Source organism: Antrostomus carolinensis, unplaced genomic scaffold, assembly GCF_000700745.2.
Source record: "Antrostomus carolinensis isolate BGI_N321 unplaced genomic scaffold, ASM70074v2 scaffold10598, whole genome shotgun sequence".
Lineage (NCBI taxonomy): Eukaryota > Metazoa > Chordata > Aves > Caprimulgiformes > Caprimulgidae > Antrostomus > Antrostomus carolinensis.
This window is the reverse complement of record NW_010330902.1, coordinates 2356-21358: the sequence shown is the minus strand read 5'-3', so window position 1 is coordinate 21358 and position 19003 is coordinate 2356. Positions and strand designations below refer to the sequence as shown.

Below are 19003 nucleotides of genomic sequence, written 5' to 3'. Positions count from 1 at the left end.
ACTCTTTCCAAGGTGGGGTCAGCATCCCTTCCTGGATGCAAGAGACAAAGACGGCTCCCCTCGCCAAACAGGGGAAAATAAGAGACCTTTCCTGCTCACATTTATAACCACAGGAAACAGCAGAGTCTAGTTGGAGGCCTGTGGTTGGTGGTGTTCCCCAAGGGTTAGTATTTGGTCCAGTCCTATTCAATATATTAATTAGTGACTTGGATGAAGGGACTGCATGTACCCTCAGCTAAACTGGGAGGAATGGTTGATACACCGGAAGGCTGTGCTGCCATTCAGTGAGATCTGGACAGGCTGGAATGCTGGGCAGAGAAGAACCTGATGAAGGTCAATAAGGGCCAGGGTCCTGCACCTGGGGAGGAATAACCCCAGGCACCAGTACAGGTTAGGGGCTGACCTACTGGAAAGCAGCCCTGCAGAGAAGGACCTGGGAGTACTGGTGGATGACCAGCTGACCATGAGCCAACAATGTGCCCTTGTGGCCAAGAAGGCCAATGGCATCCTGGGGTGCATTAGCAGGTCAAGGGAGGTTCTCCTCCCCCTCTATTCTGCCCTGGTGAGGCCATATCTGAAGTACTGTGTCCAGTTCTGGGCTTCTCAGTTCAAAAGAGATAGGGAACTTCTGGAAAGAATCCAGTGGAGGCTACAGAGATTATGAAGGGGCTGAAGCATTTTTCTTATGAGGATAGACTGAGAAAGCTCTGCCTGTTTAGCCTAGAGAAGAGAAGACTGAGAGGCGACCTTATTAATATTTAAAAATATCTAAAGGGTGGGTGTCAAGAGGATGGGGCCAGACTCTTTCCAGTGGTGGCCAGCAATAGGACAAGGGGTAACGGGCAAAAACTGGAACACAGGAGGTTCCACTTAAACATAAGGAAAAATTTATTTACTGTGAGGGTGACAGAGCACTGGAACAGGCTGCCCAGGCAGATTGTGGAGTCTTCTTCTCTGGAGATATTCAAAACCTACCTAGATGCAATCCTATGCAACTTACTCTAGGTGAATCTGCTTTGGCAGGGGTGTTGGACTAGATGATCTCCAGAGGTCCCTTCCAAACCCTACCATTCTGTGATTCTGTGATTTAAATGGTGTAAAATATCATTAAGTGCTCATATAAATTCTTAACAAGAAGGAGGAGAAAATATTTGAGCAAATTCAAGTTCTCCCTCTTTTATGCAGGAGAGATTATTCAGCTGTCTGGTTACTTTCAAGAATCCCTCAAAGACAAATTCCCTAGGAAGGTGGCATCAGGGATGTATATGGCTGAGAGAGACATACAGAAAGCTCAATCCATGACCTCTGAAGGCTAAAACCAACCACAAAAAAACATAGGCAGACTCCTGAGCAAACAGTGGCTGAATCTGGTCAGTTAAGGAAGACTTAAAAGGAAAGGGCTGGAGAACCCTGTGACAGATACCTTCAGCTGATGCACAGCTACTTAGTGGTAAGAAACTGAAATCTGACAGAAAACCAAGACCAAGCCAAAGAGCTCCAGCTGTTATCTGTTTTGTGCCTTCAGAAGAAACAAATAACTACAAACCATGACCAGCTATTAGAACCTGTTAGTGGCACGTCAGTAATGCAGCTAAAAGAAATTACCAGCTTCCTCTTGCTTGAGGTCCGTGCTCTTGGAGAGAGGAATCTATGCAAATCCCACTACAGTGCACAGAGGTGCTGGTTAATACTTGCCAATGGGTTGAAGCTATTTTTTAGTGAGTTACATACTCCCATTGTGTTGTTTCCCATTCTGCTTTCAGCAGGGCTTCTCAGCAAAGGGGAATTTCCTCCCTGTATTTGTTTGCTGTTGCCATAGGATTACTTATACAGCCTTAAGGTGGGATGAGTAGCATTTTGCTCAGCTGCTCAGTGGCACAAGCTCAAAATGGCAATGGAGCAAAATCACTCCAGCCAAACTCCTGCCAGATCACCTCTTGGCTTTCACAGTGTGCTGCAGACATGTAAGGAGGCCCATGGGGTGGAGAACAGCTATTGTTGAAAAACTGCAGCTTTGCCTGGATTAGAGAGAAAATTCTCCAGAGACAAGGGAAGAACCTGGCTTTGCTCACATGTAGAAAGGCTTAGGAGTGAGCAAGCTCATAGACAAAGCAGACCACCTCCTCCAGTTTCAGTAGCGATTGTATTGCCAGAAATAGTAGAAATGCAGCCGTCAGAAGCAGTGCTTTTTCCTTAGCAAAGGAAAGTGATTTTTTTAACCTGTTGGGCACAGGCACTTACTTTGGTGTAAGGAATTGTTCTCTCAGCCACAACCTGAGCTGCACATGCCTGAGGCACTACTGCACAAGACCCAGTCCCTTCTAAGCATGGTTAGTCAAGCAAGGTCTAGTCTGTTCTCCCTGTTCTCCCTGCAGAGCAATTTGACAGAATATGGCTGGGTCTGCCTTCCCTGCCCAGCCCCACAGCCCACCAGGCTCTGCAACAGTGACCCTGACAGCAGGGAGCCAGCCCACCAGCCCAGCAGGGCTCGGTGTGGTGGGACCAGCTGGGGGCTACAGGCTGTCTCTACCAGCGCTATGGGAGATGGGTGCAGAGGCCAAGGAGCATTCTCTGCTCCTTAGTCCTTCTGCTAGGGATATAACACTTCTCTTATTCCAAACCACTAGAGAGAAGGAAGCCCTGAACCCAAAAGCACAGCAGCCTGGGACTGGGGAGCGAGAATAGAAGTTGTAAAGAACATTAGCATCAATAAAGGAATTGGACTTGATGATCCATGTGGGTTCCTTCCATAGCAGGATATTCCATGTTCTGTGATATGCCGTCCCTTTAAAACTGCCTCCGTAAAAATCCACTTCTATTTTTCAGAATTTTCCCTCAGAAAAGTCCCGTAGGCAATAGTTAAAGGAATATTCACTCCCAACTTGCTTCATACTCCTGTTTAAATAACATGCAGAAATTTTCTGTTCAGCTTCTTGCGTGAGAGAGATCTGACCACAGCAATAGCCTTGACTGAGGCTGGAACAGGCAGATAATAATGATTGAGCAACATTCAGCCTTGCATAACTAAATTCAAAGAACAACAATTCTTCCTCTATTAATCCTACTCCATTTATATTAAGGCAAAACAGTAACTACCAGAAAGCAGAGAAGTATTAAAAGCCTTAAATAAAGAACATGCCAAGGATGTTGTTTTGTGTTCTGTTTTATTATGGAAATGGACGGTGAATTCATAAAAGCTAGACAAAGTGACCAAACCTGTAAACTGACAGACTCATTGGGTATGTATTTTTTCTTGGGATTCATCTGTGTGTCTCTCAATTTTCTGGCCAGATTGCCTTCATACCTCCTATCCTGGGAACTTTTGGAATAACTTTTGAACATTATACATGAAGTGTAATGTCATCTTTTTGGAATAAAAAATAAGGAGGAGGGACATTGCTTCACAGTCCAGCAGATGTTACATCTTTTGTAACATCTTAAAAACCTGAGGGAATTTTGTGAACTTTTTTTCCCTAAAAGATCACAAAAAATATAAAACCTCAGGAAGGCTTCAGTCTTATTTCATAAGTTAAATCCACAATGTGGTTTTTTCAACTACGTGAAGGAATTAGCCTCCATAAAAGAAGAGGAAGTTTGCCAAACTGTTATTATTTTCTTGATATGTTCTCAAAAAATCTTTACTGAAGTTGATTTGTGAATTCTGTGGGAAGAATCTCATTTTATGTTCTTTCTGGTTATATTAAATATTTTGAGACAGCACAGATCCAGACACAGATTTATTTGACCCTGGTTGTCCCACCAGCTGAGAAATGCTGGTGGGAAATGAAATTATGCAGGAATTCTTGTCACCTTTCAATGCTGCTCATTCCTGGAACAAGCAGCATGTGAATCATGCTCTTTCCCATCACTCTGAGTCTTTTGTCCTTCTGTGTGAAAGGGATGTAACCTGGCCACAGCTGCCCAGCACTATATGGCTCAGGACCTGTGTTTTAGCAACTATGGGCCTGCAGCTGGCAACTGCTGCCACTCAGTACTCTGGTCACATTCCAGTGCTGGCAGGAACTTACTCACACATATTGCAAACTGACTGGAAACATCTTTAGGACTGTATGTCTTTCTCCTGCAAATGTGTTTAAGCCATGTCCATCACTGTGTTTGAAGTGTATACAATTTGCACTTTCCACATGTGGTTGCTGCTGTTCCTTGGGTCTCATATTTAGTTACGCATTTATTAAACCTTGAAAATCTAAGAAAGCAAAGCAATACATGATTCAGAATAATGATACTGAAAATTACAGTCCAAACCATTACTGCAATCAGTATTACTACTTGTCATGTTGGTCTCAGAAGAGGCCTCAGACTCTTCCCAGCTTATTCAGAGAGATGGTAGTGCGACCTCAACTACTGTAAATAAGGATACTTTCACTGAGTTCAGTTTTCACCACTCAGTGCTTCCAAAGTGTATTTGAGGAAAACTGTAGGTTTTATACAGGAAATTGCTGCACCCTTTCCAGTAACTACATTCCTAAAGTGCTGACTGCGTTGTCTTTCATAACCAATATTTCATGCCTTAGAATAAGAGGCAGGAAGCAATTGGGTTCGCATGACATAATACATATTTATCCTGAGTTCTTTATCTAAAATTTGTGTAATAAAACCTTCAGGTGTGTCTGATCTACACTGGAAGACATGGAGTTCTATATATCTGCATTTACATAGCTCTGTAATGATATGCATTAATTAATGCTTTCTATACTAATTTAAAAGACTAAACAATGGGGTATAATGTGAATAACACAGAGAGCTTATGAATACCATTTCAGCAATAAGTAACCAAGAGCCAGAGCTTACACTGACAGCAAATGTCCAGAATGTAATAAAGAAATACACCCAAGTGTTTGCTATTGCCTGCTATTTTAACTATTCATTCTAATGAAATTCCAGCTTTGCAGTCTCCTGTTACAGAAAAAGTGGAAGTGTGCGCTGTGTCTGCAAGGAAAACTATGCAGGACCCAACTGTGAAAGGTAAGAAACCAATAAGATGACTTACTCATCAACAATACCGAAGTCCAGAAGTCTTTGAGAGAATCTTACCATATGGGAGAGAGATCTTGTGCATGTGTTTTCATCAAGTTGAATCATGTCTGTTAAAGGATCTCATGCAGTTCCTACTAAAAACCATAAGAACTCGCTGTGTAGAATGTCAGAGTAAGAGACATATACATCTGATATATTCTGATCAAGTTCTTGCATTTTGTGTACCTTCATGTGGTGACCTTCCTAAAAGGAATACAATTTACAAATCAAAATACAAAAATACAAATCAGAAACAGCAGCTGAAGTGAAAAACAACCACCACATAGATGCCTCTTGCAATTCGCCACTCTAAAACATGTAGCAAGCTTCTACCAAATAAATTTTTCAAAAGCAAAGGAGAAAATCCATATGGTATCTAGTCAAATTCTTAATGAGCAGATGCAGCTTTTTTAGTTAAATTTTAAAGGTACTTCACAGGCATATTTCAATAAAGTCAAGCAAACAACCATAAGCCAGTGTTGCTTTTCAATTTTCTCTTATGCCCATAACAATTACCAGTAAATACCTTCTAAATAACAAAGTACACAAACAAATGGAGTTATAGAGAAGAAATATAACTTACTCTCCTATCTTGTAAAGGGCCATCTTACTCAATATGAGCACACATGGATGATGTTCCAATGAATGTCAAAGGTCTGATTATAATTTGGAAATTCTCCTTGAGCAGTCAATAAATTATAACAGCTCTAACACAAAGACTGAGGGGTATAGGATGGCTCAGACACTGGCTTCCTGAACACCTCATTTAGTTTTTCCTTAAAGCCCCTGAAGTATTTAAGACTTCAGTCCACTGTCATTAATGGGCAGGTCCTGAATTCAAATGATACTTAACATAACTATCAGAGAAGGGAGAAAGGGGATGCTTAAGACACAAAGAGAAACCAATAAGAAAAAGATAAGATGAAAAAAGAGTGAAGCCTTATGCCCTTCCAGATGATGCAAAAACTTCAGCATATTACCTCCACATCACTAACATGGTGACAGCAACAGTGAAAGCCCTTTAGACAGATGTCACAAAAATAAAAAAACCCACCCTTGTTTCCAGGCCTATGGCTGTATTCTTTTGTTCTTCTAAAATGTCAGATTTATAGACAAAGGATAATGCAAATAATTAAAAGGTCAATGAGGTTTCTTAATGGTTATTAAAATGTCAGCCTAGACTACAAGCAATTCAAATCCTATGAAATGAGTAGCAGATGCATAGGAACAGCAGAAAATAGCATCAACTTCGGTTTTTAAAAGCCAGTACCCAGCCTGACACAGTGCATCTGTCTGAAGGAATGCAAAGCTGTGTAGATTGCTTAGAAAAAGCTACAGAAAGAAACCAGCCTGTCCTGGTCACCGTGTTGAGTTCTTGACTAACTGCTGGAGTAAGTGGAAAGCAGTGACAAACAGGACTTTCTTTCTGGTAGGCTTCTGGTCCTGCTCCCATTCATGTGAGAAATGCCGAAAAGCGTTTCAAAGACTAAAGAGAAAGGTATTGCTTGTCCCTGTCCACTCACAAAAGAGCAAGTCCCTGCCTCACATACACTGCTGCTGGGCACTGCCACCAGTCTCTGCTCCCACCAGCAGCTAAGCACCATCAACATGCTGGCAGGAAGACCGGGGCATCCCAAGTGAGAAGGGACATTGTCCCTGTCCCTCCCTGCAGCCCAAATAGCAGCTCCCTTCCCCGGGGAGAGGAAGGCTACGTCCTGCCCACCACTCTCCCTCCCAGCCCTCCGCAGGGGTGGGTGACGGGCGCCGCGGGGCATCGAGCTGCAGAACACTCCTCCCCAGGCAGAGCATGGGACCTCCAGAGCTGCACAGAGGGAGGAAATCATCTGCTCTGTTTCCTCTGGCATTCATGTAGGAGGCTTTCTTGTGCTGCTCCAGGGGCTTGGCACAAACCTTTCCAGTTTATGTGTGCCAGCAAACGGTGTTGTGAAACCATGGAGTCCTTTGCTAGGAACTGCAAACACCAGCTTCCCAATTTGAAATTTAGGAATTAATCATTTTGCTCCTGGACTTCAGCAATAAAGCATTAAGCTGAGAGCAGATGAAATCCACGTTTTGTTAATACCCAAATGTTAAAAAAAGATAACCAAACAAATGATACTTTAATGTTCAAAGTGAATAGACAAAGAAGGTTCTTTTGGCATATACCAGGGAAGAGGAAGTTAATTTCTTACTTACCAATAATTACAGGAAGCAAACATGGCTGCAAAATGAAACAAAGATAATGTAGCGGCTTTAATATGAGAGATAAAATATTTTTTCTTAGCAACAAAGGGCCATTTATTGCTACAGCAGAGGGAAAGACATTTACCACAGGCCTCTACTTTTTCAGGCCATAAAGCACAGAGATGGAGCAGTACATTTCCACCCAGCAGCCTCTGCTCTTCTCACACGCTACCAACAAAGAGGTCAAGTGCAGTTCAGCCATATGAGACGCACTGAGTGGCAAAGGGAAGGGGAAAGTGAAGGTGACGTATTTATTTTCAGCTCTAAAAGTTTCTATTTGTTTTAGACAGCTACTCCAGATGAGGAGATATGGCTAATTAAAGTCAGATGGTCATAAAAAGCAGCACTTACAAAATATATCTGCGAGGATGTGAGGAACTGCCCACTGTTTCTGGCAAATCAACTGAATGGTTCATTTCAGAGAAGAAAAAAACACCTTGCCCTGATGAGAGGGCAGACATTGTGGGCCTGATGGCAATAGCATGCAGTCTTTGGTAGATGTTGGTTGGAAGCTAAAGCTGGGTAGTGGTAAGCAAAATGCTGGTCTGGCCTCAGCACTGCTCACTGTCTTCTGGGACGTGGTGGCCACATTAGACAGACAATCATTTGGAAAATACCTAACTACAGAAAATTAAAAAGCAACTCTGCAAAATTTTGACAGTTCAGAACAAATCAAATGGTTCTACAGATTTATTTAAAAAAAAAAAAAAAAACCACAGAAGTATGTTTTTTTCCTGTTCAAACATACTGAAATGCTGAAATTTGGGAAATAATACAATCTCAGATTGGCTGAAATATTAGAAAATTATAGCAAGACTTTTGGCATGACTAAATAGTAGCATTACCTATCACTGCCTACTCTAAATCCCATGGGAATGGGGAGTGATCCCTCCAAAGTCAGTCAGCTAAATCACATTCATTATGCTCTGTGTCACATTCAGAGTTCTTCAAGGGATGCACAGAACTCCAGGTCACACTTTTATTCTTTACATCTGTGTGACCCAAATGGTAAGATCTGCACCAAAGATTCTGGCAGGGCTGCAAAGAGACAAACAGAGTCTTTGCCATTGGCAAAGGCAGTATTTGACGCAACCAAGTGGTTTGTATTAAGATGCTTAAAATTGTATGTGTTTTTACCGTGGGGGTTGAGGGCTGGAACATGAACAAAGCAGCACTGAGGAAATTACTTTCTTTATTAAAAGAAAATAAATCAGCAAATGTAGGAACAGATCAAAACTGGAAGCTCTTATCAGATCTCCCACATTTTCGTTGTTCAGACATAGCAGAACCTGGATTTGACTATGTTCAGATTTTAGGAGACAACAGACCTCAACTCAGGTTCCCAGCCAGAAACCTGTGAAAATAAGTAAACTGCCTGAGAGCTCATGCTCCCCATCAACAAACAGCAGAACAAACAGTATCTTAACACAGGACTTTATGGATAGGAGAAAAGACAAGGACAACAGGGTGATAAAACAAGGTGAAATACAATAACTACTCCTTACCTAAATCACTGCAGCAACTATTCAGTCCTCCAATTTCTTCAGCGAGAAATTGCTACACCAGCTAGTTATCCCCTCAGTAATTCTTCATTTCCGTTTTAGGGGTATGAGTCCCTGCTCTCTGTGCCCCAAGCTGCTGGGTCATGGACCCTCCTGCCACCCCACAGTGAAACCATGAACGGTGTGGGTTGCCCTTGTCCTGCCAGCTGTCCCATCCATTCCATCAACCTCAGCTCCATGCTGCTGTGGCTTCCAGCTCCACCAATGATGCTCTCACTCCAGGATTTGCTCCCATGAGCTGCTCCACTGGCTCTGTTCACCTCACCGGCAGTTTTGCAGAAGTTCCTCTAGCTCATAGGATTAAACACACTCCCTGTGACCAGTAGAAACTTCTTTAAATTAAACCCTCTCTTTCCAAGTGATGACACTAAATCTATTACCTATTCTATCCCTGGAAACATTCAGGGTCAGGTTGGATGGGGCTCTGAGCAACTTGATCTAGTGGAAGGTATCCCTGCTCACTGAAGCGGGGTTGGACTAGATGACCTTGAAAAGTCCCTTCCAACCCAAACCATTCGATGATTCTATTACCTCTTAGCTTAGGGTCACTGGTCCCCCAGGAGCATTAGGTATCACTGGTTTGTCTAGACTTTCAAAATCCACTACAGTTTCAAAATCTCCTTCATTTTAAGAAGTAGCAAGCTTTCAAGTGAAATGCTTCCAAAATGTAACAAGACATGAAAAGCATTTTGGACCCATTTCAGGCCTTCCCTGTGGTGCTTGGTACTCGCCTCCCTCTATCCTTCTGCAAATCAACAGAGGAATCCTGCTGGCTGCACTCAGCCTTGTGCTCTCAGACAGGAGGCTAACATTGAACAAATCTGAAAAATTAGAGGCTGGTTTAATGCCTGTTCTGTTTAGCAAAAATCAGAAATCATCCCAGTGCCTCACCATAGAAGTATTTATATAAACCTTTTCTGGTCAGTACTTTGTTATATGCATTATAATGAAAATAAGATCTGAATTTCCTGAGTTTCAGCATTATGAAATGCAGTCTCTTACCCTGGTTTCCTATATAATACAACATAGTTCATAAGATCCAAAGCTGAAAGAGACCAAAATAAACACTAGAGCTGCCTGTCTGCCAAGGTCATTCTGTCATAGATTTTAAAACAATGGGAAACAAAACATTTTACTGCTAAAGACACCAAAAAAAGAGTAATGCAGACTGGTGTGATCGAGATACCAAGAGTGTTCAAGAAGGGAAAAATATATAACTGTAGAGATTGAGATTAAAGCACAAAACAGCCTCTGCAGGAATACAGCTCCTAATTTGCCTTTTGTCCTTTAGTGGTTGCAGACCGTCATCAGCTCCTGGTGACATAAATAAGGTCAGAGAAAAAATGGTACTGCAGGTGGGAATGTCATTGCTCATCATTGCTGGGCTTGCTCTTCCTTTCAGGTGTGCCCCTGGTTACTATGGGAACCCTTTGCTAATTGGAAGCACTTGTAAAAAATGCGATTGCAGCGGCAACTCAGACCCGAACCTGATTTTTGAAGACTGTGATGAAGTGACCGGCCAGTGTCGCAACTGCCTGCGCAACACCACTGGGTTCAAGTGCGAACGATGCGCTCCGGGTTACTATGGGGATGCCAGATTCGCTAAAAACTGTACAGGTATTGTCTACAATAGTTTAGTAGAGGAGAGCAGAGCAAAACACAGCACAGCATGGTCTACAAGTGACTTCCCAGAGATCAGAAATGCCAGAATCAGTCATCAGACACCTGCATCCCTGTGATAGTTTTACTTGGCTAGCCCTTGGCCAGCAGCCAAACACAGCCATTCACTCACTACCTTCCCAGGGACAGGGGAGAGAATTGGGGGACAAGGGTAAGGAGACTCATAGGTTGAGATAAGAATAATTTAATAATAGAAATAAAATAAAACTTAAAATAATAATGATAATAATAGTAATACAATATCCAAATGCGTGATACACAGTGCAACTATTCACCACTCGCTGACCAAGCCCAGCCCATTCCCAGATAACAATCCTGGAGGAGCAACAATCTGGAAACTGAAACCACAATCCCACCCAAGCAAAAGCCAGAGAGAGCAAGACAGGGAGAAATCCCCATTAATATGCTGAATATGACATGATATGATATGGAATATCCTATTGGCATATCCAATTGCCACTTTAGCTTATTAATTTAAATATTCCTCATCCTCCCCTAGATCTTTCACTTGTAGACCAACAAAACATGACGTCCTTCAACTTCCAGTGACAAATGAAAACATTGCCATGTTATCAATGTTTTTCTCATAACAAATACCAGGCTGAAACCAAAACACAGCCCTTTTATAGCTACTAAAAAGAAACCTAGCTCTGTCTCAACTAAAAACCAGGACAGGCCCTGGCGGGATAATTTGGATGCCTGTTCAGCTGAATTATCCTGGGCACTAACCCTCTTTCCATTGCCCATGAGGAATTCTCAAACCCCAGAGCCCAAAATCTCAAACACCTGGGTAGGATGAATAGGCACTGTTGTGTCCTGCATCTTGTTTTAAATAAGGGTGTCTAAGCTTTCTTTTGGCAGAGACTTCACCTTTGTGTTTGCTCATATCACATGCTGCCCAACATGACCACTCAGACTGACAGCACTTAAAGACCTGAAAGCAGTTTTTATGGGAACAGGATTGTCCTTGCTGTCCTGATCCCATCCTCAATCAGTATCTGCTAGTTTTCAGGCTGCTAATGTGTTCTGCATTTCCCACGTCTCTGTGTAGTCTTGGTTACTGTATTTCTACACCAGAGATGACTGTACTTCCAAGGCTGGTAAAGTGCTACCCAGAGGATCTTACCAAAATATACCTACTGAGAGAGAGGCCAAAGAGGTTTAAATCCTCTAAGATAAGTATTCTCCTAATTTACATGGATTTAAATCCAAAGAGGACTTTGGCCTCATGCCCTTTGTCCTCGCTTTGGCTCTGGGAGGAGAGATTACATCCCCTTTCAAAGCACTAAGAAACAGCCATAGCTAAAGTAAAAATGCAGGTACTCAGACCAAGGACCTTGGGGCTTCCTCCCAACCCCTTTCAAAGCACTAAGGAACAGCCACAGCTAAAGTCAAAATGCTCAGACCAAGGACCTTGGGGCTTCGTCCCAATCGCTTTCCCGGGGTCTTTCTCTCAAGGACCAGAACACAAATGGGGGAGATGGATCACTCCTAGTTCTCAGTCTGACTTGAAGGTAAGACACAGACAAAACACGCACCCAACCCAGACCTTTGAAGTGCTCCTTGGTCTCCAGGTAGAGGGCTAGAAGCCTTGGGGCCTTAGCAGTGTATTGATCAAACCTATGTCTTTGTTGCAAATCACTGTACACTTGGACTTTGCTTTTTACTAGCTTATTGTAAAGTGCTAAGGCGTGCAGGGGGAGGCGGTGAGGATGCTCTGTACTCAAGTGTCCTTTGTGCTACAGTCTTCATTTGTAGGGGACCATGTATGATGCCACTACTGGTCCCTTCTGTTTTTACATTCCTGTACGGTGACAGCGAGAAGTTGATTGGCCATCTCCAGGATGTAATTCATATCTCTAAGCCACATGCTTAAATTCCGTTTATGCTGAATGGGGAGAGATGCTGCTCACACACAGTAATTCCACAAGCTGATCCCAGATATCCAAACCAGCCAAAAAGGCAACAGCTGTAGGGAAGAGTACCCCCCAAAACTTACCTCCTGCCTGGATTTGGACACTTAAGACCTGCCTGAAATTCAACATCTCTATGATTTTGAGGCTGCAAAAGCAAACTTTGTTTATGCACTTCACTGCCTAATTCAGTTCCCCAGAGTTATTTGACTGCAGTTCTCCCTTAAGGAATGACAGGGTCTAGTTTGTGGCTTCTGAACGCCATGTGGCAGGAGAAATGCACCCAACTTCAACTCAGCAAGACGCAGCAATTGTGCCCTGGCCATGTGCAAAAGCAGAGCTTCAAACAGCTATGAGTGGCTTTGCCAGAAGGCTGAGGATTACAGAGCATTCCAAGTGTCTAAACAGATTATGCGAAACATCATTTTGGAAGGCATCTCTGAACACAGAGTTTCTGAACTGAAGTTAAGTAGCACTTTCATCACCTCAGTATAGTTTTGGCTTTTACCTTTAAGGAGTCACAGGAATTAGAGGCAGAATGCCTTGGCATTACGTACATTTCTGAGGTACAGTTTAAGTGGGATTTCATGGTGCACAGGACTTCTCTACAGAGGTTTGTCATGCAGGCTACAAACCAGCTCAGTAATTTTCTTTGTTAGCAGATTTCCTTGTACTGTTTGATCTTTGCTAAAAATAAAAAGTCCTTGGACACTTGAATATGTAGTGAGAGGTACAGCTTTTTCTCTATTTAGGAGTGAATTTAATCTTATAGTTGACTCTAGCAGATACTGACTTTGAAGTATTATGTTTCAGAGAATTACACACTTCTCATTCCATCTTCATTTCTGCTAAACACTACAACATGCTGTATTTGACAGCACTGCCTAGATTGCCTGCATCACTCAATATATCCATGATATCCAAACTATTCGGGCAGTTTACGAGGCAAGCTTATGCTTTGTTTGGCGTTTTGGAGCAATTAGGAACTCTTATTCAGAAAAATATTGATTCTGTAATAAGACAAATACTTTATTTAAAATACAAAAATACAGAAAAGAAACCAGCGTGAGAAACAAGAGAGTCTGTGTACCTGGCTTCCACAGAGCACCTCAAAGGGTATATAGAACAAAAAAATGCAAAATCACTAAATGAGCAAACAGATCTATCCAGCTAATATAATCTTTTTTTTTCCTTTCAAGCAAAAGGCAAAATCTACTTAGCTGTGGATAGTAGTTTTCAGCTTCTGTTCAATAAATTTATTAACCACATGCCTTTTAGCCATACTTCAAAACTTTCCACAAATGTCCCTCAGAAATAAAGGTAAATTTAGAAACTTACTCCACCAGTAAACCACAGTAGCAGTGAAAGTCTTAATTCCCTACTAAAAATGTAGTATCTCCTAAATAAGTAGATTAAAAATTGTCAGGACCCCTTTTGAAATTAATTTACCATAAGCATTTGTGTAGCTAATTAAGAGTTATCCATTTAAATAAAACACAAATTGATTTTCTTGAGCACAAATTTAATCTAAATTTTAATCTTGTAACTGTAATCATTTTGCCACCTGGGGATAACCTAGATCCTTTGATGTAGGTAAAGAGAAATCTCTGCTTTCAATTGAGACTCTTCTTTCACTTCTTAACAAAAGAAATATTTTTTTTAAAAAAATTGTAGATCCAAAGCACATATAGATTGTGGTGAGGTCAAAATATGGATTGCCCCTCAAAATCTATTACCATATTCTGTTCTTACATCAGTACAAAAATTGAGTAGTTCTACTAACACTGGTTCAGTTACAGAGAATTATTCCAATGGTGGTGCATCGTGTTGACTTTGAAGATGTATTATACATTTTCCCTGATAATTCCTATAATGTAAAATGTGGAATGTAAATACACGGGTGATTCATACAGACAATTGAACAGGCTGCAATAAAATGGCAGTAAACAGTTTTGTTACATGAGATTCTGCTGAAACCATGAATCACAAGAGCAAAACAAATTCCAGATAAGTCACTGCTGTTCTTATGGTTTGCTTGATTTGTTGTTGTTCTATCAAAGTGTTCCAAGAATATTTTAATCTTTAAAATAATATATTTTAGAAGGTCAATTAACCCTAGCAAGAGGCACTTTAGATTAAAAATTATACTTTTTTAAAAAGCCACTTGTGCTGGCAATAAAAATGTAACTTACTCAAGTTTAAAAGAATGTGAAACCTCATTTATTCTTCATTGTAAGTGGTAGGAGATATTTACTTTTTGATATGCTCAAGCTGATGATGGAATTGGAGTCCACTATCAATGCCTGATAACTGGTAAGCTTATTAAAAGGCAGCCTGACAGAGAGTTGATAAACTCTACAGGGCTGTGGAGAGATTTGTAACTAGTAATTATCTTTAGTTCTCCAACTTTTCTTAGCCCATATCCTAAACGTCACCCTCTCTAGACAGTGATGCACAATGGCTCAGCTGGGCAACTCTGGCCTCACTTCTTCTGCTTGTGATAGCTGGGATGGTCTGAACAAGTCACTTCAGCATAAGCTTTCTGGTTCTATTTCCCATCTCATATTTTATCTGGTGCCATTTGACCACAGTGCAAAGAATACCTTTTTCTACATACTGAAGGAAAAATGAGTCCAAGAAGTCACTAGTCTTGGGAGAGCATATGTACATTGTACATTTGGAAGATTATTCTTTTAAAAATCCTTTTTTTTCCCCACAGAATGTAACTGCGGAGGGAGAATGTGTGACAGCCAGACCGGAGAATGCCTCGCAGACAGTCCTGAAGGTTCTACTGGCACAGACTGCCCAACCATCAGTAAGAAAATTATCATGAGAACAACCAAATATTAATATTGCTATTGTATTTAGATGTTTACAAATACTAACTTAAGAGCTGGGCTCTCCAGTGGGCTAAGTGACCTTGGTTCCACAGTGACCTTGGTTCCACAGGGCACTTAAACATGAGTATCCACAATGCCCCACTGACTGAGTATTTAAATATGATCTCACTTGCTTGACTGAGTACATGCATACGTCCAACTCTGTAATACAGACTGGATGTTTAGGTACAAACTGCGCAGCAGTAAGGAAGTATTGCCAAAGCCACTTTTCTAGATTTTGAGACACAGTGCCTGCAAAATAATATCCTGGCCCTAAAAACTGCCATAACAGCATTATCTGTGCTGTCTTGCACATTCTATGATATCACTTCTAGTTTCCTAGTTGTACACCTAATATAAATTGTTGCTGTTGACAATTTGACTCACATCCATCAGGCAGCTGCCTTTCCACTACCATCTGCCCTATTCTAATGATAGGAAGTCTGGGGAGTTTCCAGAAACTATACGTTGTATAATTATTGGTAACTGATAATTTTTAAAATGTTAGTGTAGTTGTGCCTGTGGTATAGTGCAGACCATGTAGGTATAGTGCAGACCATGTAGCACACATGGGTTCCTAAACTAGCTCCCAAGAATAGGGGTTGTGTGCCTGGAAATGCAACCAGGAAGAAAATGTTTGGGAGCTGCTACCATCATGAATACAGACTGTACAACACCAAGCAAAAGTTCTGGAGGAATGGCATTTCACAATCACCTAAGTCTCTTTCACTAATGTCACTAAAAACAAGGTGGTATTGCAAGCACTCACATTTAGTTCTGCACAAGTGTACTCCAAACATGTTACAACTGTGTTTTTAGAAGTTGTCTTCCTAATCAAATAGGCAGCCAAGAGTCCATCTGCTGGACTTCCTTACTTCTCATACCACCAGATTTTAAATACAGATGTTTGTGTTCTGACAAAATGAAGCTGTTTTTTTGACCCCCATCTATTGCTCTTTGGGCCACAAACATGCAGAGACAGCCTCTAGGGAATAGCCAGGAAATACCTCCTCTCTCTCTCTCCCTGCTGTGGCAGCCTCTCGGAGCAGTCCCATCTGGTGCTGCTCAGCTGGAAGCGTTGTGACTGTCCTGTGGGATCTTGGAAGATGGTGGATGAAAGTGAAAGAAAAATGGGTATCCATCAGGATCCATCAATGAAAAAGAGAGGGAAAGCCATGGGGCAAAAGCGCTATAAAATGAATAATTTTAGTTATTTGTTGTTAACTGACACAAACACTAAAGAAAAATGACAGTCTCTTATTTTCTTATCAGGCTGCGATAAATGTATTTGGGATTTGACAGATGATATCCGATTAGCAGTTCTGGCTATTGATGAAAGCAAATCAACTTTACTGAGCATTTCGACAGGTGTTGCAGCTCAAAAGCGCTTGAATGACCTGAACCTCACGGCCACACATCTCCAGGTACAAACATTGATGACATTTTATTTCTTAATGTAATTCTAATCTATGGATATCCATTCCATTCCTGTAGATTTTAATCTGTGCCCTCTCTAAAAAAATAATTCAGATGCACTGACTTGTTTCCCTCACACACAGGCAGCAATGTCCGAAAAAAAGAACCATGCTGTGCTTTGGACCATCCAGGTTGATGACACTGCAGATGAAATGAATGATCTCCTGAGAGAGGCAGCAACACTTGATGAACAGGTTTGTTTAGAGCCCCTTACCAGTGCTCTGAAGGTCTGTGGTTTATCATACTCTCATGCTAGCATAAGAGGTTAGTATAGAATATTTCCAGTTGGAAGTAACCTACAACAATCCTCTAGTCCAAATGCCTGACTACTTCAGGGCTGAGGAAAAGTTAAAGCATATTATTAAGGGCATTGTCCAAATGCCTCTTAAACACTGACAGGCTTGGGGCAGTGATCACCTCTCTCTTCCAGTGTTTGACTACCCTCTTGATAAAGAAATGTCTCCTAACATCTATTCTGAACCTCTAGGTACACCAAAAAAGAATGAGGAGTGCCCTGAAAGACAGCTGGGAAAACTTAGTATTTCTGTTATCTATTTCTAAATTTTCTACTTTACTTAAGCTCTGAATTAAAAGCATAAATGACCTATCAAGTCTTCTTACCAGAAAAGGAAGGATGTAGGTCCAAAGTCTCTTCAGTGTTGTCGGACATGTGTCACTGTTCACAAAAAGCCCTTCCTCAGGATCTGAGTTCCCACCTACCCCCTTCACAACATGTTTGTGTTTGATCTGAAAGGGGCACACTGACTCCAAATTTCAAATTTTGATTTCTAATTAAGCAAAGTAACCAACACTAAAGTAATTTGTATTGACTTTGGGAGTATTTGTACTTTACCTATTTTACATGTGTGTTCTCATAAAATTAAATTAGTCCCGATTAGACACTTCAAAATATATTACAAAACTGGCAGTTTAAAAGGTTTTTCCTATATCCACTGAGATGGGAGCCTGATCAGCACTCAAGATATGTGTTAATACAATTGTAATCATAAGTGCATCCACATTCAATTGCCAGGCTATAAAATTAAGGTTATCTGCTCTCAGCTCACATAACACTTTCATTGCACCCTAGAAGAATGCCAATATTATATATGGTAAGATAAGAAATAAGTTTCAAAATTGCTTCTCCTCTATTTTAATCATATATTATTCAACATCTTTCTGTTGCTAAGATATATATATATATATTAGTGAGATATGTCACTCTTATTCCTAGAGATAGCCACAGCTATAGTATCACTAGTATCCTTATATTCACTAGTATTCTTATATTCACTTACCAATTCCTTCACAAGACAAATTAAAATTATACCTGAGACTAAAACTCAAATATAGGAGCAAGGAGGAGAAAAAATGCAAAGGAATGGGAGAAAGGACTGTCTAGAGAGGTAGAAGAGAACATCTGGGCTTTGATATTTTTAATCAGCATGCACTTAGCAGAAAGGGCACTGCAGAATTACACAGACTATGGCTGTGTTCAAGAGAGGCTTGATTAAATCAGACTTCCCACACACACGCACCCCTGTATATGTGAAAATCCATCAGAGCTTACATGCCTCAGTGTCCCTCTATGTAGTTTGTAGGCAGCATGATTAAGGCATTAGGTTTTCTAGGAATATTTAGTGAATTTGGATAATAACATTTTTGTCATCTTCAGTACTACGTGGGGATTTCTTAACTCATTCCTCAGTTTGACTCTCCCTGAGTCAATAAATTCAGTGTTTCCTGCAGTCTTTTCTTCCTGGTTATTTCTAAAGCTTGTTCCACATGAATACTTGTGATTGCTTGTAAAGGCAGGGAAATAACAGCCCCAGACTCTTGCAGTGGAAGGAAGGCCACAGTAATAACTCCAAATATATTGAACTTTTTTCTCTTTCAAGGCACTTTTACAGAAAATGGGTGCTAGGACTTGAGCAAGTTTTGCAGAGATGTGCCACATCTTCCATTTAGAACATTGCACGTGCACGTCCCTGTGTCTGAGGGGTTGCTGGAGATTCTGATCTAAACTCTGAAAGGCGGGATGAATGCACAAACTGTAGGCAAATCCTCCTGCTAATGAGAAGAGTAAATGTGACCTGTAACTCCCTGAGTCTGCTTGGGATGAGCTTAGAGTAAAACAGCATGTAGCTCAATCCTGAATGTTTGGCAGAGACCTGTGGGAGCTGAAAGCCTTTCCTTCCTGGGCTCTTAGCAA

At 41.2% G+C, this 19003-nt stretch overlaps 1 protein-coding gene across 1 annotated transcript in view; it reads left to right on the top strand.

The window, feature by feature from the left end:
* LOC104528904 (laminin subunit alpha-4-like) overlaps window positions 1-19003 on the top strand; it is a gene marked incomplete at both ends in the record, with an annotated part of 31360 nt that overhangs the window by 10846 nt on the left and 1511 nt on the right. The window contains 5 exons of the mRNA XM_010173061.1: window positions 4906-4986; window positions 10246-10460; window positions 15156-15251; window positions 16588-16739; window positions 16875-16985. Of these exons, the coding sequence (XP_010171363.1) occupies window positions 4906-4986; window positions 10246-10460; window positions 15156-15251; window positions 16588-16739; window positions 16875-16985 (655 nt within the window). The remainder of the gene's footprint in view (window positions 1-4905; window positions 4987-10245; window positions 10461-15155; window positions 15252-16587; window positions 16740-16874; window positions 16986-19003) is intronic.